The sequence below is a fragment of the Marmota marmota genome, unplaced genomic scaffold, assembly GCF_001458135.2.
Source record: "Marmota marmota marmota unplaced genomic scaffold, marMar, whole genome shotgun sequence".
Taxonomy (NCBI): domain Eukaryota; kingdom Metazoa; phylum Chordata; class Mammalia; order Rodentia; family Sciuridae; genus Marmota; species Marmota marmota.
Genome location: NW_026000108.1, coordinates 46784439 through 46807303, shown reverse-complemented (window position 1 = coordinate 46807303; position 22865 = coordinate 46784439). Strand labels below are relative to the sequence as shown.

At 33.8% G+C, this 22865-nt stretch overlaps 1 protein-coding gene across 30 annotated transcripts in view; it reads right to left on the bottom strand.

Annotated features, from left to right (window-relative positions):
• Positions 1 to 22865, bottom strand: part of Adgrl3 (adhesion G protein-coupled receptor L3) — a 790900-nt gene that overhangs the window by 242292 nt on the left and 525743 nt on the right. For all 30 annotated transcript variants that reach the window (XM_048784572.1, XM_048784544.1, XM_048784554.1 and 27 more), the window contains one exon: positions 8764 to 8844. In XM_048784572.1, coding sequence (XP_048640529.1) covers positions 8764 to 8844 — 81 coding nt within the window. The remainder of the gene's footprint in view (positions 1 to 8763; positions 8845 to 22865) is intronic.

Sequence of the window (22865 nt, the reverse complement as noted above, 5' to 3'; positions counted from 1 at the left end):
TTTAGACCCAGGCCTAAATAAGTTCATGGCTATAAAAGCACTGCACCCTGAACAAGTTCTTCTGCTGGTTCCTCTTCTGATCTGACTACCTGAAATGACTCTTGGATTTGTATCTGCTTTCTGCCTTTGCTCTCAGTGCAGCCTTCTAAAATTCTGGCTACCTTAACCCGTTCTTAGACTTTCTGTAACCTATCTACATCACTGGGTAAAGTGTTATGTGTAACTTAAGTGTTACAGATATAAGTAATTGAGACTGAAATAAAAGAATCTATGATTGCCAGTTTTGACTACTCAGTGACCCACAAGTACACAGTGAGTTCCAAAAGATGAAAACAAAATACCTGTGAATTTATTGACATCCAATAAATTCTGAGACTGTGGAAAGACACAAAGGTATCTGGTTTAAGTTAATGGCATAGCTCTTTCATAACATCCACCCACCTTATATCTCTTTTATAACTATGATAATAATCTATCTGAAATCTTGATCTTTTAATCAACAACTTATTTATGGTTCACTTCCCTGCTACAAGGTAAAGTCAACAAGGGCAAAAATCTCTCTTCTCTTGTACTTTACTGGCTCTGCTCAGAAGAATATACTGCATATAGTAGGTATTTATTATAATGCAGTCACATCAAAAATTAATTTGATCTAATTAAACTGCACACATTTGAAAAGAATTTGTTGGAAGATTCCATTTGATTATTTAATAAGTATATGGCTCAGATAGACTGGAGAAAGAGTAATATGGTTCCTCAGTTCTGTCTGTATTTCCCCAAGTCCTATCACACAATTATCTCCATAACCAAGAAAGATTTGGGATATTTTTATAGTCACATTTTCTAATATTCAGTAACAACTCACTGTTATATCCACCATATTTTATGGATTGCTGAGGGTCAAACCCAGGGCCTCACACCTTTGAGGAAAGCATTCTACCAGTAAGCCATAGCCCCAACCCGTAGGGGACTTTTTATAGGAGTCCTTACCTACTAATATAAGATTCTAACTAGTGTATAATACATAACTGTATTTAAAAATTGCTTGTTGAATTATGAATATAAGTTGGAATCTTTCAGGATAGCTCAGAGAAAAGTTGATGTACAGTTTTGTTTTAGACTATAATAAGCTGATACATTGTTGGGACTTTTAGTTTACAACCATTCACAAGGAAAATAATTAAAAAATAAGATTGAAATTGTATCCTAATTAAGCTGCTAGAATTTAAGGAAGATAAAAACATTGAAAACTCTGTTGGGTACTGTTCTTCATCTTTCTATTGATGAGCCATAACAAATTTTAGAGAAGAACAAGAGTATTGCTGCTAAATTATATTAACTAATGTTTATACAGCATTCTACAAGTCACAAGGCACTGTTATATTTGATAATTAATACTTAAGCTTGGGAAAGAGAGCTTTTAGAGAATATGAACTACTGTGGCTTTGGGATTTGTCCATGGTCACACAGTTAGCAAATTATAGTATCAGGATTAATTGTAAGCATGGGTATTCATGCTGTGTACTTCCATTTGACTCCATCCAAGGAACCCTAAAATTAACAGCAAGGGATACTGCTTTTTGTTGGACTCTCAAGAATTTGAAATAACTGCTGGACCCAGAGGCAGAACTAGCAAAGAGACCCAAATGCCTCTAAATGTGTAGGAAATGCTGCCTGGGTCATGAAAGTGAAAAAAAAAAATATTATCTAATGTCAGTGTCTTCCAAACAAGGGCATCCACTCTTTAGCAACTGTGAAGAAAAGATCCTCATTCTCCTAAATGTGATATGTAGGTGGACGTTGGACCTGTAATATTCTCTCCCATACTCACTAGGTATAAAAGATGAAGCTTAATATCAGATAATTGACTCTGAGAGTGAAAAGAACTTCATATTTAAAAATTTAATGAACAAATTTTTTCCATCCCTATCTTCTAGCTCTATTGTCAAGATGTTATTGTTATAGTCAAGAAGATTCTTCTCTTCACAAGTGGTGGTGGTGGTGGTGGGGTGTGTGTGTGTGTGTGTGAGTGTGTACTCATACATGCACGAATTGCACGAATATGCCAAATAATTTGGAACTTTGCAGCTGTGAGTGTTCATCAGGTGGAAATGAGAGTGGCAGTTACATCTGGGGAGTCAAAGCAGGCCTTCTTCATTCTCTCAGGCTTTGCAGGTAGCAGCCAACACAACTCCCAGCCAGCTGTCTGCTTCAGGCAGGAAGGTAATTCGTGTTTACTACATAGGTATGAAATTAATTTAGGGTGATTACATAAACATTAGCCATTGTGGGGAGAGAACTTTAAATATTTTGAAACAGGATATTTCATCACAAATAAAAGATAATAATATTTAGTATTATCTCATACAATTTACATAATCTATGACTGACCTTGTTTTTGCAGTATGATTTTATACAATTTTGAGAGAAATACTACAACTTTTTATGAAAACAGTAAAAGGTTAACAGGGTAGCAGTAGAAAAAAGATACTCTGTTGTGTAGGTGAAGACAATAGGCACACAAAAGTTAGTTGTTGTGGGTAGTAAATAATACATGAGTGTTAAGATACATGTATAATATCTTAAGGAATAATGGAGATCATGAAAGATATTTCTCAGAAAACAAACAATAAAACAAAACAAAACAAAACAAAACTACACTGGAGACTTCCTCAAACTCTGCTAGTAATATATCTCATTAAGAACTACTTGTTTCAGTGTATAATACTGAAAGTGAAGTTGCAGTTCCTTTGGAAAGATGACACACTGTATAACAGATTCTTACAGGTGCCTAGGTTTGAATCCTGGTCCGATGTTTCTTACCCTTATGAATTTAAAGAACCTCTCTACTTTCTCAGTCACACAAATAATAATGATAATAATCATAACATGACCTGCTTCTTGGGATTTGGGAAATCAACGAAACAATAATCCATGTGAAATTCTTGGACTAGAGCTGGGAACAATTGACCAGTATTCACAACAGGTCATTCAAGAAGGTGGTGTCTGTAAAAAGCCTAGAGAATAATATGACTGGGTGTCTTTGGGAAGTGTAAGTGAAAGGATAACTGAACTAGTTTTATTATGAACATACTATTTACACCTAGTCTATATAGAGGCTAGGAATGTAGCTCAGAGGTACAGCAAATGCACATCTAAGCATGCATGAAGCCCTGGATTTGAACCCAGTACCATGATAAAAGAAAAAAAAGTTAATTTATATAATAAATGTTATTATTTCTATTGATTAGCAATACTTCTCTGTAAAAACTCATGATATTTAGAAAATGCTAAATATTTTATCTCAGAACAAGATTAAGCAACAATACTCTTCCTTTTCTGAATGAAACTAAAAGCAAAGTAAGAAACGAGGTCCTGGAATCTTACTAGCAGTCTTAGAAGAGCTGAGCTAGAGAGTAAACTTAGGAGAAAAGGCACAGGGAGTCAAAGGGTACCATGTGGGGCAAGGCTAAGCTCAGAAATCTGCATCAGATCATAGATACCTAGTGACATCTTAATCCTGGTGACTTCCCCTTTCCATAAGCAATAACTCCATCAGGGAAAAATCATATTTAAGTCAAGGACCATTATTCCTGGAGGTAACATGAGGCATATGGAACCTGAAAGAGATGTTCACATGACAGTATCAAGCCTTTATTTAATGTCCTCTGAGTTCTAGAAATACCATTGCATCAACCAATGTGGAAAGAGGTTTTGAACCAGTTCTTCTCCTCTTCTTACTGGGGCTCATTTAGAGTTGACAAGGACAAGTCATCTGATCCTAAAGTGAAAAACTACCAGATCATTTTACATTCTGGGATAATTATTCTCAGCATATAAATTATATTCCACAAGGGGCCAACAAGAGTGCTATAACTTGTTTCAAATTCTTAATGTTAATTTTAAAACAACTTACATTTGGAAAGTATGTTATAGGTTTACAAAACCTTCAAAGTTAGGCCTGACAATATTGAACGATGAGTATATTTTAATATTATGTTTAGAATGTAATTTCAATTAAATTCAACCCAAATTCAATCAGTGTTTATATAGTATTATGATACTATGATTGATGCTAGAAATATGATCATGATTGATCATTAAGTTTAAATAAATAAGAGCCTTCTGGGACTACATGAGACAATATGCAGTAAATTTTGTTTTTTACAGGGTTAGATAAAAGGTACACAATAAATGAAGCTGTGTTTGTCATTAAAATAGCAAGCTGTACTCTCTGTATCTCAGAGATGTGCACAGCATACTTTACATGATACCCTCCTATCAAAAAATAATTGTTAGGTATTCACAAGTGTAGGATAAGCATGTTGAAGTACCATGACCACAGCATTCTTTATATGATAGCTTCATTTTCATTTTCTTGGGATAAGCATAGGTAAAGCTAGGAAATTTATGTTCTGCCAGATAGTGTATACTAACCAGATTAGTTAGAAAAGCACCCATTGTAGAATATTAGAGAATGGGCCTAGAAACTCTGGAATAACAATGCCAGATGTCACATTCCTATTTTACTTTAATCAATTTGAAATGTTTTTACGTTTCACTAGATGATACTGTGTGTTAACATCTCTAATTTGTGATGCTAAATCTTGGCTACAGTCTATTTTTAATGTAGATGCACCAGGCAGGACCATCTGCTTATTTCGAACTTTAAAAAATATTTTCAGTGTGTGGATTTGCTGAATGTAATTCAATTCGCACATGAAACTTAATGCTTGGCATTATTCTAGTTCATTGATTATGTGCCAATTGAACCATGTTTATATTACTCAGTCTATTATAGAAAAAACTGGAAAAAAATAGATGCAATTTTCTCAAATGTGAGCCAATATTTGAGCTCTTTTCTCAGAGTATAGATTGTAACTGTCAAAATTAGCAAGTGTACAAACTAGTACATTTCAATATTAGACTTCTTATTGAGATGCTACCTAAAGAAAGACTATACAAAATAAATGCAATATAGCGAAACATTCAAAATATCATATTTAGTAATATAAATGGGGGACATTTTAGAAGTTAATATATTTTTTTGTAATTCACATGAATTTATCCAACTTTACTTGCTAGCTATTTGAAGAACTCCTAGGTTGGGTTCCATGATTGACAGCCAAGGCCATCCCCAAGTTGTATAGGAAAACAATGACACAAGCAAATGAAAAAGCAAAAACGGTACATTCAACCTAAGGGAGTCTGATGGGTTATGTCTGTATCCCCAAAAATGTATGCCTCTGCTCAGGACTCTGATTCAGCTTCTACACCAAGTCCCACACAATCACTTTTCTTGAGTGGTTCTGCCTGTAATATAGACAGAATTCTAGAGAAGGATATTTTGCATATGAATAGTTAGGAGGCAAAATAAAGGCTGCAAGAAAGAAAAATTGGAGGGACACATGACTTGGAGAACTCCAACACTTAATGAGCCCTGCTAAGAATTACAATGCAATTATTTACCAATTTGCCACAAAATAGCCAAAATAGTATTTCCTTCATTTCCACTTGTATAAAGTGGGAAATGTGTCTCAAAGACATGTAGAATTTATTTTCATAGTGAAATATATAACCATTCCCATTAAAATAAGTACAAAATTGTAACAAACTTGTTTTAATAATGAATGGCTAAAAAATAACACTACTTCCAGATGAAGCTATTTTTTTTAAAGTCCTGATTAATGGGACATATGTCAAGAAAAATTACTATAATGGTGAATGCTGATTCAGGACCTTATTTTTATTAAGTAGTTTATAGTGAAGGCTGTGACTATTTTTCTATTTATAGTGGCAGCTCTGGTTAATTACCTTGTAATGTATTGTGGCATTAATGCACTAGTAAACTATTGGAATTTACACCTCTATTCAGTAATAAAATCTGTAAATTGAAGAATGCACATAAAGTTATCACAAGCATAAATTATGTGACCAAATACCATGTATGATCACATTAGATTTAAAGAACAGAATCTCTCAAATTAACTCATTAGTGGGTAAGTGCCACTGAATTTATATACAACAGCTACTTTGCAACTGTAGAGAATACATTTTATTTAAGGGTATTGTGTAAGTTGCTACTACATTTTCCTTATGGTTAGTAAGACATTACTGGACATAATTCAAATGCTCAATGTCAAAAAGAAACACATTATGATAAATAAATGCAGCACTAGCATATAATACATTTCCATAAAAAATTACAGTGAAAATGAGAAAAGGTGGGATGGTGACATACAGAATAAACCCCAAATGATTCATGGATTATAGAACATGAAAAGAAAGAAGGTAATGTTGTGTTACTCTGCATAGATATACACACACATCATTCATTTTCAAAATAGAGTTGTTGTTGTTGCTTTATTTTGTGGTACTGGGAACTGAACTCAGGGGTACTCTATCACTGAGCTACATCCCCAGACCTTTTTATTTTTGAGACACAATCTTGCCTCATTTGCAAAGTTTCTCCTTGAACTTGCAATCCTCCTGCTTCAGCCTCCTGAGTAGCTGAGACTAAAAGGCTGCACCACTGTGCCAAACTCAAAATAGTTTTAAAACACAATTCCATGTTTACCAATAATTACTTCATGGTCAGAAACACATTCCTAGTTGCCCCATTATTGTCTGTCTGAACTGCTGGATAAGCTTCCTCTGCTAATTTCTTTGCTTATCAGATCACTATTCATAGGAACATCAGAGATGTTTTCTTTATATGAAGAACTGAAATGTTATGATGTAACACATCATTGACTTGGGGGGAAACACCCAAAAGTACTTCATGGTTCTTTTTTTCCAAACTCCTTAGTAAAGAATACAGAAACCTTCATAGTCTTAATTACATTATTCCATTTTTTTTTTCTCTGTAGAATTGCTCCAGCATACTACCTTAGAAATACCACACAATTTCATATATCCATGTTTTGGTTCATTCTGTTTCCTTTCTGTGGGATTCCTTTTTCATCCCTGCCTCCTTTTTCTCTTAAAAAACATAAATGCATTTTTCAAAATCTAGACTGTTAGTCATTTGGACAGAAATCACTGGATGAGTTGCCAATATGTGTCAAGCATAGACCAATGGCTGGAGAGAAATAATAATTATGGTACCCTCTGCCCTCCAGGAGCATACAAATAAGAGAGGAAACATGCATGCTGCTCTATCAAATACAATGCCTTAGTTATAATGGAGGGAAGCACAGGGGCATTTAGAGACAGAGGCACAGAGCTCCTCCCTTCTGAGGAACTGATAATACAGTAGTGCCTTGACAAGCTGGCAGAAATTTATTAGACAAGAGGTAAAAAGCCTGGACATAAAACATGCTAAAAAATAATCAGATCTAATTTTTTTTTAAATCAGGTAAGTGATACTTTCAAAAAAAAAAGTGCTGCATTAGCTAAAACCAAAAAGTGACCTTGGGATAACTGGTATTTATAAAATTTGAGGACATGTTTAAAAAACATTAGTTTTTTTGAGCCAGGCACAGTGGCACACACCTGTAATCCCAGCTGTTTTGAAGGCAGAGCAGGAGAATTTTCGAGACGGAGACCAGCTTGGGCAGTTTAGTAAGACCCTGTCTCAAAAAAATAATAGGGCTGGGAGCATAGCTCAGAGGTACAGTGTACCAGTACTGCAGAAAACAAACAAACAAAATCTGCTTTGATCTCTTTTTATGAAACATTTTTTATGAAACATTCTGAAAACCATAGATAAGTGCTTCATTCTTTCTTTTCTTTCTTTCTTTATCAGGGATTGAACCCAGGACACTTAACCACTGAGTCACATCTCCAGCCCACTTTTACTTTTTATTTTGAGACAGTTTCACTAAGTGAATAGGGCTTATTAAGTTGCTGAGGCTAGCTTTGAATTTGTGACCCTCATCCTCAGCCTCCCGAGCCTCTGGGATTACAAGCATGTGATGTTGTGCCCAGCCGGATAAGGGCTTTTTTAAAAGCACAAAGAATAATTTTCAAATTGTGTTTTTCTTTAGTACTGGGGATTGAAGCCAGGGGCACTTAACCAATGAGCCACATCTCCAGACCTTTTTATTTTTTATTTTGAGACATGGCATTGTTAAATTGCTGAAGCTGGCTTTGAACTTGTGGCCCTCCTTTCACCATTCCAGGTTGCTGGGATTACAGGCATGCACCACCATGCCAGGCGTCTCTACTTGTATTTTGAATCATTTAATTCTAACCTTTGGATTTTCATTTTGTATGACTATTCAACAAAGCTTTAACTAAAACATAAAGTGGCACCAACTTGAAAATACATAATTTAATTTTAAAACTAAGTGATTTTAGTAACAATAAAATAACTTTTAAATGGAATCACAATAAAATGACAATTTCTAAAAGTAAATGTGTCACTATGCTTTTGATCAAGATATTATAATGTGAAAGATAGGATAATGGAAAAAAAGAAAATTCTTGTAAAAAAGTAATGTTATCTAGTGATCTCAACTTGTCCACCATTAGTTGAATAACTATGGATCCCTGTTTTATGAAGCTGCTGTATTCTGGTTATATTTTGGCTTACAAGTATTCCCCAGAACAATAGCTCACACTTTCAAATATAAGAAAGACTCTCTGTTTCCAGACTACTCACACACTTTATTTTTTTAATCCCTGCTTTTTTAAACAATCACTGCAGTACAAAATACATATTTATAACTAACTGTCTTTTTTAATTACTGAACCTCATCAAAGAATGTTGATCATTGATGAAACTATTGTTTCTTTTTTTTTAAATAGGGAAGAACTCACCTCTAATAGGGGGTCTTTCCAGCTCAGAGTCAAGGTGAATTGGTGGAGAGATATAGGAAACCTGTCCATGATGTGCTTGTCCTGTGGACACAAAAGGAAATGTTAAGACATAGAAACTCTGTCTTTATATGCCTTTTGTTCTTATGATGTCATATTTTCTAGCTCTACATTGAATTAATATTCACTTCAGAGTTTAGAAAAATCTTCCCAAACATAAATATAGAATAAATCATCCAAACATCACCCAAATAAATTGTTGCTTCAACAAGTCTTCCTCTCCTTTTATTTAAATTATAAATGTATTATGCAGTGATACTTTAAAAACGAGTTATAAGAAAAATGAAATGGAAAAACTTCAAAGACATAAAAAATTCAAGTTCCCATTTTTTATTGCTAGATTAAACAGATATTAAGTGCTCTGTCAACCTGCTTTCAATATTTGTACTCATTTCATTGCAGAGAAGTAATAAACAATTTGCAAACTGGCACTCAACATACAGATGACACTTTGAGTAACATTTATTTAGACCACTTGACAGCACTGATTAACTTATATTTTACCTTGAGGATTTTCTTCCATTATTTGAATAGATAAAACATTCCTACCTGCTTATTGTATTTGATGGAAAAACAAGAAGGAGTCATAATTTAAAAAGCAAATAGCTGGATTTATTCTCTATTTCTAATAAAGCATTCTATCTGCTCACATACTTAAGTGTAATATGCTTTTTGTCTTATGAGTTTAAGTGCTAGTTGATTTGGAATTCAAAATGGTGATTTAAAAAACTGTTAGCATTTTCAAGACCACTCTGGACAACACAGTGAGGCCCTGTCTTAGGAAAAAAAAAAAAAGCTAGCTTAAATACAATTTTTTTTCTAATACTCAAAGTAACTATAGTTTATATTGATGATGCAGCAAACCATTAGGATTTTGAGGCAAGGAAGCATAATTACATAGTCAATTCATTTTCTAAAGCTGCTTTATGTAAAAAACGGTTTGGGTAGAAGTGAAGAATCCACCACTTCCTTTCTACATGGGAATATGCAGTTATATTTCTCACATTTACTATAGCAATTTACAGGGTTGTTAATCTCTTTTCCTAAACAAGGAAAGTTAATGATACATAGATTATGATAACAGTTAGAGTAACCTTCCCGTTTCAAGTAATATTCGACTTGTAATAAACTCTCCTGATTCCTCTTATGAGGCACATTTCAAATAATTAATATGGCTCCCTGTTGATAGTAGCTGCTGTTGCTCCCAGCATTTTCCCAGCTAACAGCAGAGACAGTAGAGAAGGTGTAATATACACAGTCCCTCATAATGGTAACTAAGAATATTGCACATCCACTAGCCATGTTTCAGTGGAATACTAAAGCACTATTATAAAAGGAACAAGTTACCAATTGTGCACTGTTAGCAGTCTATGTTTAATACCGCTTATTAAAAACTTCAGATTATCTTTATTATAAAACCACCTGTTTAGCTAGACTACACACTTGGCTGCAAAGACATTGCTATTTTTAAGGTCCTGAATCATTACATATGAATTGATTTGAAACTCTGTGGTTCCTGTAAACGGAAATAATATATATCTTTCACTTTATATTGGCTTGAAACAGCCTCACATATAAAAAAATATTAATTTCATGTCTACAGGAATAGAGCCTTCAAAATATGACAATAATTACAAAACATCTCTTTTATTTAACCACTATTACTATGAGGATCATATACTATGCTAATATATACATAATTTTAAATTTAAAAAAAAGCAGAGAAGATTAAGTGTCTTGCTCAGGCACATGCAACCAATAAAAAGCAAGTCCACAATGTTTTGACTACAAATCTGGTGTTTTAATTTATATCATAATACATTTCTCAAAGAAAATATCATTATACTAAACCTTGGGAAAATCATATTACAGAATTTAGTGATGAAACTCTGTCAAGTAAGAGCTTTTAGAACTATCTCCCTTACTCAGGCTGAAGTAAGCAGTTCAGTTAAATGCCACATTTGCTTCTCTTCTGGAGATGAGCAAAGAGCTTCAAGGGTGCTCAACACAGACACTGTAGGTAGCACACAATCACACAGATGCATATATTTCCCAGATGGGTGAGAGGGATAGCAAACAGGCAAGGGAATGAGGTTATGGATAGTCAAGACCTGAAGCCGGTTTTCTAAAATCTTTATTCTCTTTTCAAGGAGAAATCTAGCTGACCGCAAGATGTTGTGTGTCAAGGAAAGCCAAAGTGGTTGGAATGGACACAGACTTAAGGCTTAGAGGAAGGCCAGAAAGGCAGCAATAGTTTTAAATTTGTTGATAAGAGAGTTCTGATCCACAGAATAAAAGCTATTAAAGATTTTCATTTTACTTTGTCAGGGGCACTCAATTTTTTATCCACAAAATACTTAATTATTAATAGAGCCTATTCTAATCTGTGTCTAACTAAGGAAATGCTTCCTAGAGAAGTAGTTGCTCTTCATCAGAAGGTACACATCAGAACATGGGGAGAGGGCTGTGTATAGTGAGAAGACTCCATTCCCTCTGCAAGCTCCATTTGACTCCTTAAGAATTACTGTAAACAAACTAGTAATTATGACAAAATCATAAATAAATTCCATAAGCATTTATCTTAGATGTGATGGTGAATAATTTCAACTAAAAATATGATCAGGACTAGGGATGTAATGGTGAATAATTTAAACAGAAAATGTGATCAGGACTAGGGATGCAGCTCAGTGACAGAATGATTGCCTAGCATGAATGAGGCCTTGGGTTCAACCCACAGCAATGAAATGTTAAAAAAAAAAAAATAGCAATCAGTTCAAAAGGAACTTCAGGACGTAAAAAGAATGACAAACATACTGTTTTAAAATATTTCACTAGAATACTCTCACATAGAGGACATATTTACTCTTGTTCATCATTTTCTCCTCCTGACCCTGTTGTCATAGTAGTTTGCCCAGTATTTGTCTTCGTAGCTTTATATATTCAAACATGTGATATACTACATCTGTTATTGCTTTTACTGTTCAAATATTAAAAGTACATTTTTCTGTCCATTTTTCTCTAGAATTTATTCCCTTTTCCTGATTTTTAAAAACAATAAATCATATTGAGATTTTGATTAGAATTACATTGATTTTAAGGCTGGGAATATAGCTCAGTGGTAGAACATTTGTGTGGTATGTATGAGACCATGAGTTCAATCCCCACCACCACAAAAACAATACAAATCTTACATTAACTTTATAAATTAATTTGGAAAATAACATTAAAAATTTGTGACCTTGATATTTAAAAAAAGCATATTTCTGTTTAAATTATTTTTAGCAAACAGAAATTAGTTTTGAAGCTTTCTATATGTAGAATATAGAAATATTTTTATTAATTTTAAGTATTTGAATCTCCCTCTTTATGAATAAAATTTTAAAACTTTCTTGATAACTTTCATGAAAAAAACATTTTGTGGGAAGTCCTGGAGTTTGTCATTTCTTTGGTTCATAGTGGGTGGGTCCATTCATTAAAAATTCTTGGTAGTTTTTGCTAAAATTATTAGTTATTCACTCTGACCTTCCTAGCTCTATGAAGCTAGGTGAGAATGCACTGAAAATATTATTTTAATCATTTTCTATCATATTTGTTTCTTGCACAAAATATACTTCCAAATTAAGATTCATCTTATGAATCTTTTAGCATTTAAATCTTTTGTGCTGCAGAATTTCAATTTTAAAGGTTAACTACAATGGTTATGCAATTTAGAAGACTGAGCTTCCTGATGCTGCTGATTCAGCTGCCATTTTAATTTTAGTTCCTATGAAGTACATAAAAAAACAAACATGATTAATGACAAGTTTCATAAAATAATTAAAAAGGAAAAGAAAAGAAATAAAAGCTTCATTCTTATAGTTGAGGAACCTAGAAGATGAAGGGGACCAGAATATTCTACCCTATTATGTGCCACTTTGGGATAAGGATTACATTGAGCTGAAGGCAACTGAGAATGAACATTTTTCAGAAGAGTTCTCTGCCCTCTGCTCAGCTGTCTAAAATCAAGGTATGAATTTCCCTTTGAGGAAGTGTCCCTCTCCAGACACCCTAGTACCTGAAAAGAAGAATGACCCACATTGAAGATGGGAGCCAGAAGCAAGATGATTTTATATAAACACAGCCCACAAAAATCATCCTTATCTTCCATTAGTTCCATCTATTTTCTAGTCAATTCCTTAAGATTTATTGTTCCTCAAGGCCCAAATTCTCTTTGCTTTGTTAAAAAACATATAAATTGTTGAACGTAACCACTTATTTGAATTTCACTTCTTTCTGTGAACTTCCATGTGTATAAATGTTGATAAAAATTGCATGCCTTTTATCCTGTTAATCTGTCTTTTGTTGGTTTAATTCTCAAACCTCCAAATATTTACGCTAAGAGAGTGGGGAAGAGGTTTCTCTAGAAAACACAAAACCAGTGGCAATAGGGAAAAAAAAATAGCGGTTAACTTCTGAGTTAGACATTATTCATATTTACTCTAGGAAAAAGGACACATTTGCATGAATATACATATATATGTATATTTTTACACATACATATACATGTATCTACATTAATATATAATTTATATACCTTAAAATTCAGTCATTATGTATACAATTCAGTGATTTTTAGTATATTCATAGTTGTGAAATAAAACAGCACTATTAATTTTAGAGTATATTTATCACTACAAAAAGAAATCCCAAGTCCATTAGCTATCACTCCCTGTTTCTTTTCACTCTATCAATGTTCTAGGCAACTGCTCATCTACTTCCTGTCTCTATAGATTTGCCTATTCTGAACATTTCATATGAAATTATATAATGTGTCATCTTTTATAATCAGGACTTTTTACTCGATGTCTTTGTTCAAAACTTATCCATTTTTGAAGGATAAATCTTTCTTTTTGTTGCTAAATGATATTCCATTATATAAACAGCCCATGTTTTATTCATCCAGTTAACAACCGATGGGCATTTGGCATAATTTTCACTTTGGGGCTAATATAGCAACACTACTAAGACCTTTCATGTTCACGTTTTAGTATGCATTTCTCTTGGATATATACCCCAAAATGGAATTACTGCATCCTAAGTAATTGCATGTGTATACTTTTTTTTTTTGGTACTGGGTTTTGAACCGGGGGCACTTAATCACTGAGTCACATCCATAGCCCTTTTTTTATTTTTTTTATTTTGAAACATGGTCTCACTAAGTTTCTTAGGCCTTGCTAATTTACTGAGACTGGCTTTGAACTTTCGATCCTCCTCCTCAGCCTCCTGAGTCACTGGGATTACAGTCATGCAGTACCTATTGACCCTGGCTACATGTGTATACTTTTGAGGATCTATCAGGTTGATCTCAAAAGAAGCTATACCATTTTACTTTTCACATCAATGGGTAAAGTATTGATTATTATGGAGATGCTTTTCAGATTCTTTCTTTTTGACCTAAGATGGTATAATACTAAAGTCTTGGTTGATCAGATTTTGAAATAATTAATATTAAGGTGACTGATATCTGGGAAAGAAACAATCTCCCCAACTATAGAAAAATAAAACAGATAATGTGGCCTGGGGTTGTATAGTTCAACTATAGTTAGAGGGTCAAAGCAGAGAATAATCTAGCAAATAGAAGGAAAAAAAAAAGGCAACTCGTGTTCTGAAATGAAAATGTGAACTATTCAGTGCCAGGTATGCCAAAGAGGTAGAAATTGCAAGGGTCTGGTCAACAGAGCCTAGTAGCAAAATCCAAAGGCTATTATGGATTCCAAAAAAGCCATTATTCTTCTATCTTCAATCTCTTTTTCAACTTTCATTTAGTTTCTATTTCATTGAAGAACCCTGTGCAATTTCTACTAAAGTTCAAATATAGAAAGGATTTGACCAGCATTCAGTAGAGGAAAAGGCTTTTCTCTCTTTCTACTGTCAATACTACACCTGCACATCTGAGCACAGAAATACATTTATAGAACCACAGAATTTGGAAGGAGAAAGACATTTGATAGCTTGTAGTCCAAAACCCACATTTTAAAATGAGGAGGCTGACATTTTGAGAAGCTGAAGACTTTTTTTGAAAGTCAAGTCAAGGTGGTGGTTGTTAAGAGTGATGTCAGAGACAGAGAGAAAGAGGATGCTTTATAGCCAGCCTGCAGCCGCCTCCCTCTGAAGCCTCCCAGGAAAAGACATTATTTTCTAGGTATATAAGCTGTGATCTTTCAGGTGTGTTGAGACAATAAAAATGTTGGGAGCTATTTATTTGGGAAAATAAGTATTTGTTTTCTTTATAAGGCCATGTCTACAAAGTAAAGGCAATTTAACCTGCAGGTAAGATCATGAGCTGGAAGCAGGGCTTCCTGTGCTGCTATGCAGATCCTGCCATTAGCCATTTAACCCAGCAAAGTAATTATCAAGTTCCTCAACTTCTATGTGCCGCAATTTCCTCATTTGTATCATGGAATTATGAAAGCACTTACTTCATAGTGTTGGCACGCGCATATGTACATATGTAGTAATTAGAACAGTGTTTGGTGCATAGTACTCAGTAATTTTTATCTATTTTAATTACAGATTCATTCTTCCATTAATTACTTAATCTGCCACAGGTGCCTTTCTCAGTGGTTTGCACTCACCACAAACCAAAATAAAAGTGATAATCCATATCCTTATGTAGAGGGAGACAGAAAAAGAGCAATACACATAATTACACCAACTACATTATGTGTTTGAGATACTAAGGGCAATGGAAAGAACTTAGAATGAATTAGAGGGGACCTGGAGTGGAATGGTCAGGTTGCCATTTTTTCACAGTGTGCTCAGGAAAGGCCTAGTTTAATTTCCATGTACAGTACTTGGAGAGTTCACCAGATGACAAGAGATAGTATCTGACTTTGATAAGAAACTCTAAAAAGATAAAAAGAAAGATAAGGGCTCAAATCTAATTTTATTGTAATCACCTAGTTTTAGTTTTCTATTTATTTTGTGCTGCTGGGGATCAAACCCAGGACCTTATATATGGTAGGTGGGTTTATTCAGCTTTTTGTCCCTGAGATGAATACCTGTGAAAAATCAATTTATAAGGAGGAAAGGTTTATTTCTGCTCACAGTTTCAAAGGTTTCAGTCCACGGTCACGTGGCCCTCTTGCTTTTGGCTTGTGGCAAGGCAGTACATTATAACTAGGAGCAAGGGACAGTCAGGAAGTGAGGGAGAGAGAGAGGGGCCAGCATCCAAAGACTCCCCTCAAGCACATGACCCAAATGATATAAATGCCTTCCGTTAAGTCCTACCTCCTATGTGTTCCACTGCCTCTCAATATCCCTACAGAGTAGTGACCAGGCCTTTAGTATACGGGCCTTTGGGGGATGTTTCAGATCCAAACCATAATATTGGCCTCGTGCTCTACTATTGAATAACACCCCCAGCCCTCAAATCTAAACTTAATAATGAAGACAAAGGGTTAAATATACTGGTTTTATATACTTTTTCCTAACCCATTTAATTTATTTCAAATTCTATTCCTATCCATAATATTAATAACATCAACCACTGACCATTGGTTAAAAAGATACGATAAAATACAATTATATACAATTGGGAAAATGAACATAACTTCCTTATTAAAATAAAAACACATTTAGTATCATAAAATCTCCATTGGCTTCTTCAGTTACACCATTTTCAACTAAATTTTTCATCATTTCAATATAGTGTTATAAACAAGTTTAATGGTTTACAGCCCTCCAGATACAATCATGCCTCTTTTTTTGGTTGTTGTTGTTTGTTTGCTTTAAATTTTCCAACTGCTGATCTTGATTATTTTGCTGTAGAGATATGACACTTTCCCCCTTTAAAGACAATAAAGGAAATGCCACATTTTTGCTCCTGGGGTTTTTAGTAATGTTATCATTTTGCTTTTACAAACTTTAGGATGATAGTACATTATGTCTCTGTGTTCTACTACAATAATGATACCAGGTGGGAATAAAGGAATTGATACTAAGCTGTATTTAAGAATGGCATATGGAATTTTTCTGAAAGTAGCTAAGCCTCCTGAAAAAAAGTTTACTTTATTGTTGAAGATCATCTCTGCTGCTGATAAAACAAAATACCAGAGGTCAATGTGTTGTTTGGGCTTGTGGAAAATCAAGCATGCCTAGCACTATAACTGCTTGGGGTTTTTTTGTCATCAAAACCCACTCTAACTATAACCATCTGGCATTTATAAAGTCAGCTTTTCAGGTGACAATGTAATCACAAATCAAAAGTAATCATCAAAGAAAAGACTTGTAAAGTTGCCAACTGGTTTTTTTTCCTATCCACTTCATCATATTAATCACATATTTTTAGTGAATCTAGAAAAACACAGGGTACCACAGAAACAACTACATGCTTGACTTATCCAGGAAATAAGTCATTGATGGAGGGGCAAAGGGCACTAATGGACTTCTCCTTGCTGGGTATCTCTGTATCTCTTTCCACACAGAAAACAAATGATAACTTGTGATAAGTGTGTGTATGTGTGCATATCATTCAGCAAATATTTCTCCACTGCACAGTCCTACTCTGCGGCCAGTATTAAGGATTCCATGAGAACAAGATAAACATCATCCATCCACTGACAGACTTGGGTCTAGATGCAGGACTAAGCAATCATAGCATAGTATAATATATGTACCTTATTAGAGGTGGGGGAGAAGAGCACAAGGAGGGCACCTAAATGATGTGAGGGAATGAGGGCAAAGTGGAGGTCTGCAGGAAGGGCAAGTGGGGGAATAGTGGAAACCATGGCAGGGTGCGGTGAGGCAGAAGGAACGTTAGGGGTGAATGGAGCTTAGAAAGGAGATGATTACAGAATTGCAAACAATTTCAGTCATGTACTAAAAAGGACCAAATTAAGAATGTGTTCCTCTTATCCAGCTTCAGCAATGGTTAATTAAGGGCCTATATGGTTTCATTTCTTTCCTCCCATGCCCCCACGCCAGAATATTTTGAACCAAATTTTTGAACCAAATAAACATCATTAATGTCATCTAAAATTATTCAAGTATGTATCTATCACATAATATAAAGGTTTAAGAATGACCACACTATCCTTACTATATCTAAAAATTAAGAAGATACATTATGAAAATTAAATCCAATGTGAAATTCAATTAAGTAATAGTTGAGGGAAAAAGTCAACAAATCTGAAAGACACAGAAGTTGCCCAGTTTGCCAAACATCACATTGGTCCTCGTGTTGAAATTGCAGTGGATTAAGGAATATATTTTTTTTAATTTATGATGAGTTTCAGGTGCTCAAAGATATAGAGGAGACTCTATTTTATAAAACCACACAAACACTTTTCTTTCTTTCACGAGCATGAAAAATGGACTAAGTGGTTACATGATGAATATTGAATTTTAGTAGCACCATTTAAAAAATATTCCATGAAGTCGTAAAAACCAATTGTAGCAAATATTACAAGAAAAAAACTGGAAATAGAATTGCAGACCGGCAAAGAAATTAGAATACTTCCCTGAATCTCTAGTTTTCACTTTGTAGTTCTTATAAACAGGAAGGAACACATTAGAAAATTGTTGGTCATTTAATGAAAATGATCATTTTTCTAAAAGCCTAATACTAAGAAGCACTATGTAAAATAAATATTATTTCCCATTAACAACAAAACAAAACAAAACAAAACAACTAAAGCTCCTTAAGGTTAAAAACATTGTCAAAAGTTATACAATAGTGTATAAGGAAATCAGATTGCAAATCCAGGGACCATGTGCTTACTTTACAACCCATTGCTTCACATTTTATACAAATACTCACTTTTGGGGCTGGGAATATAGTTCAGTGGCATATTATTTACCTGGGATCAATTCTCAGCATCAAAGAAAATAAAAAATAAAATACCCAGAAGAGGCAAATATGCCATAATTTCTGAAACATTAAAAAAAAATTCAGTTCTCATTTCCAGGCTGCCTAAAATTAAAGGTTTACATTACTTAAAGACTAAATTGTAGAACCCATGGAATTCTAAATGTAACTTTTTCTCAGACAATGAGCAGAACATCATATTCTACTTACAAGAGGACAGGTATATTAGCTATCTCTTGGCATTGTTTTTAAAATTTTTGAAGGAGGGCTTAAACTTTAGGGTTTGCTAATGAAGAACCACTGTGATTTTTAAAAACTGGAAAAAGGACCTTTAAAATGACTCCATCCATAACCCACACTCCTACAACAATTCTATTTTTTTATCAGTAAGTCACTTAATTCATAATTTGTATACAGATGAGTGAGAAAAAATATTTTACTATGGAAGAGGTCAATATTTGGGCCTTTTGCATTGTGGGCACTAGTGTTTAGTATAGAGAGCTGTGACAAAGAAATGCCAAAATTTAGGTAACAGGAAAATCAGCAGAACTATGCTGTGAGCATGAAGATCAGGGTCAATGATTCCACTTTTTTCAAATAATACAGAAATACAAAAGGCCACTCCCACATTTTGTTTAAAATAGAGTAATTCTGATTTAAGAATTAAAGCTACCTTACATATTTTGCTTATACCTTATGCTAGGCAGAATAACGGTTTTCCAAAGAAGTCTTTTATAACCCTTGGAATTTATGCATATATTACATTATATAACAGAAGGCATTTTGCAGATGTGAGTAAGATTAAGAGCAGGAGATTGTGCTATGAAATCACATGAGACCTTTAGAGTAGAAGTGGGAGGCAGAACAGTAGGCCAGGGACATGGAAGCCACTGCTGGCTTTGAAGATGGAGAAAGGAAGCCAGAACCAAGGAACGGTGGCTGCTTCTAGAAATTGAAAAAGACAAGGAAATACAATACATCCCAGAATATATAGAAAAATTTGATTTTTAGCCTAATGAGACCATTGTCAAGCATTTGTCTTGGAGAATTGTAAGATAATAATAATAAATTTATATTATTTAAGCCTCTAAGAATAATTTGTTTTTTTAATAATAGAAAATTAACATATAACTTAATAACTGTTTCAAATCTTAAAAAAGCCTATTATTAAAATTATTTAAATAGCTATAACAGGTACATGGGACATATTCAACTGGGACAAAATGAAAACATCTAACCAACATCATATTTCTCCTCCCACCAAGCAATTTCTTTTACTAGTATCATTAAAATCTTTCTGGAGTTATTTTATGCCCTCATAACACACGCACACACACACACACACACACACACACTTATTTCAATTGCTGCCATATTAGAACTTAACTGATATTCTGCATTGTGTCAAGCCTGCTTTAAATGTTAATTGTAGAACTTCTACTATTTAATCACTATAATACAGATCCCTGCATTACATTATTAAGAATGTATCATGACCCAAAATGTCACCAGTGGCCCAGTTAACTTGACACTCTTTTAATTAAAATTAGGGAACATTTTATAAGGCAATGTAATAATGATGACTGCAACAAAATTATAAATATAAAACACAATGATATATAATGAGATGCTTAATTAGACAAAGCAAAAAAATGAAAGAGATGGAATAGTCTCTTGAGAATTCATTTGGACAAACAACTTTAATTTATAGAAAAGGAAACAGGCCTAGGCAAGTGATGAGAAACCCTAAGTTCACCCTCTGGTGAAAGGAAGAAAATTATGTTACTAGTCTTATGACTTTTGTTTATATGCTCATTCCTCTACATTCCTCTTTTTCTTTTTATGATAACAAATACTTATATAAAGTTTAGAAAATTGATGGACTAATCAATTTTTAAAATATTACAATATGTGAATAAAGGTTTTTTTATGAAAGAAATATTTAGAGTCAATGTACCTGTTTTGAAATAATCTATGCAGACTTACTCGGAGACTGGAATTAATAGTGAACACAGGAGTACCAGCATCTAGCATGTAAGATTAAGTAAGTGTGTGTTTCTTTACCCTTGCTGTCCCTTTAATAAATATTTCCTTTTGGGTTGTTGCAATGCTGTTTTTTTTTGCATTTTGACATCTTACCATTAGTGAAAATTTCAGTAAACAAACAAAAAGGAAAAATAAGCAATAAGAATAATGGTTTTCCAAAGAAGTCTTTTATAACCCCTGGAATTTATGCATATATTACATTATATTATTTATTATTTAAAATTTTTAATTAATTTAATTTTTGTTGTTGTTAGTGGACCTTATTTATTTATTTGTATGTGGTCCTGAGAATCAAACCCAATGCCTCATACATGATAGGCAAGTGCTCTGCCACTAAGCCACAACCCCAGCACCTAAAGTTTCTTTAATAATTAATTTTTAGAAGAACACAATTCAGAAATAAATTTTTGGATTGAGTTCTAATCAATCTTCCTTTCAACCAGGAATTGATCTCAGGGCCTTTCCCATGCTAGGCAAGTATTCTACCACTAGCCATCCCCAAGCCCATTTTTAAATTTTATTTTGAGACTATGGCCAACTAATTTGCTTAGGCTGGCCTTGATCTTCTGACCCTCCTTCCTCAGGGTCTTGAGTAGCTAGGATTTACAGGTATGTGTCATCATGCTGTGGAATCTTGAATGTTTGTTATGTTCTTCTGACACTCAGAATTTGTATAGTGAGATATTTAAATCTAGGCATGATTAGCTGATAATTCAAATTTTCTGAAATGTAACGTTTTTGTTTCTAAACGATATTCAGATATTTCATAGTGTTTTAAGAATGACATAACATTCTGCATAGGACTGTGAGAATGAAGTATTTTTATCTTCTTGATGATATAGGTCTGTTCAAGAATAAGCCACTCACAAATTATAAATTATCTGTAAGTCATCTCATCATATTTTATCCTGTAGCTTATAAAGACTGAGCAGAAGAATAATTCAACACAAAAAAATGGCAAAGAAAAAAACCATGAATGAGTTATCATTAGTCTCTATGCTTTCTCAATCATTCATCTGGACAATATTTAATGAGTGCTCCTGTATGATTGATACCAAATATTGGAGATACATTGGTGAAGTCTTAACTTTAGGAACTTATAAATCAGAGAAATAAAATTATGAACTTTAACTTGGAAATGCATTTGGTAAAGAGGGCACAATAAATACATGCGTGACTCAGAGTAGGTGTTCAATAATGTTTATCATTGTTATTACTTGTCTATAAAAAAGCAAAAAGTAACTGTCATAACTGAGAAGTAAAGTCTCTTGGTTTACTCAGGAAATGCTGAAAGAGGAATGAACACAAGTGAATACTGTCAATCTGTAAGTCAAATTTATTTGTAATATTCACTCTCATACTTCCCTTGTGTATTTTTTTAACTCAACAGTGAAATCTATAGAACATTGAAGAAAGAAACTAAAGACCTCAGAAGTTGAAAAGACCACCTATGTTCATGGATAGTCAAAATTAATATTGTTAAAGTGGTCATACTACCAAAAGTAATACATAGATTCAAAATACCAATGGCATTCATCAAAATACCAATGACATTCTTCACAGAACTAGAAAAAAAATCCTAAAATCAGTTTGGAAGAAAAAAAGACCCAGAATAGCCAAAGCATTTCTAAGCAAAAACAAGCAATATTTAAGGCATCACAATACCTGAATTTAAATTATACTGTAGGGTTTTAGTAACAAAAACCGCATGGTACTAGCCAAAAAACCCAGATACATAGGCAAATGGTGTAGAATGGAAGGCACAGAGACAAACCTAAGTCATCCAATCCTTAACTGTGCCAAAACACACATTAGAGAAAAGACACCCTTTTCAAATGGTGCTGGGAAAAATGTTTATCCATATGTGGAAGAAAGAGACTTAGACCCTTATCTTTCACCCTGCACAAAAATCAACTCAGAATTGATGAAAGTCCTAGGAATTAGACCAGAAACTATGCAACTCTTAGAAAAAATGTAGAGTCAACACTTTAGCATGTAGGCATAGGCAACAACTTTCTCAAAAGGACCTCTTAAAGCCCAGGAAATAAAGACAAGAATTGTTAAATGAGATGCCATCAAATTAAAAGCTTCTGCACAGCAAAGGAAATAATTAGGAATGTGAAGACAGAATATACAGAATTAGAAAAAATCT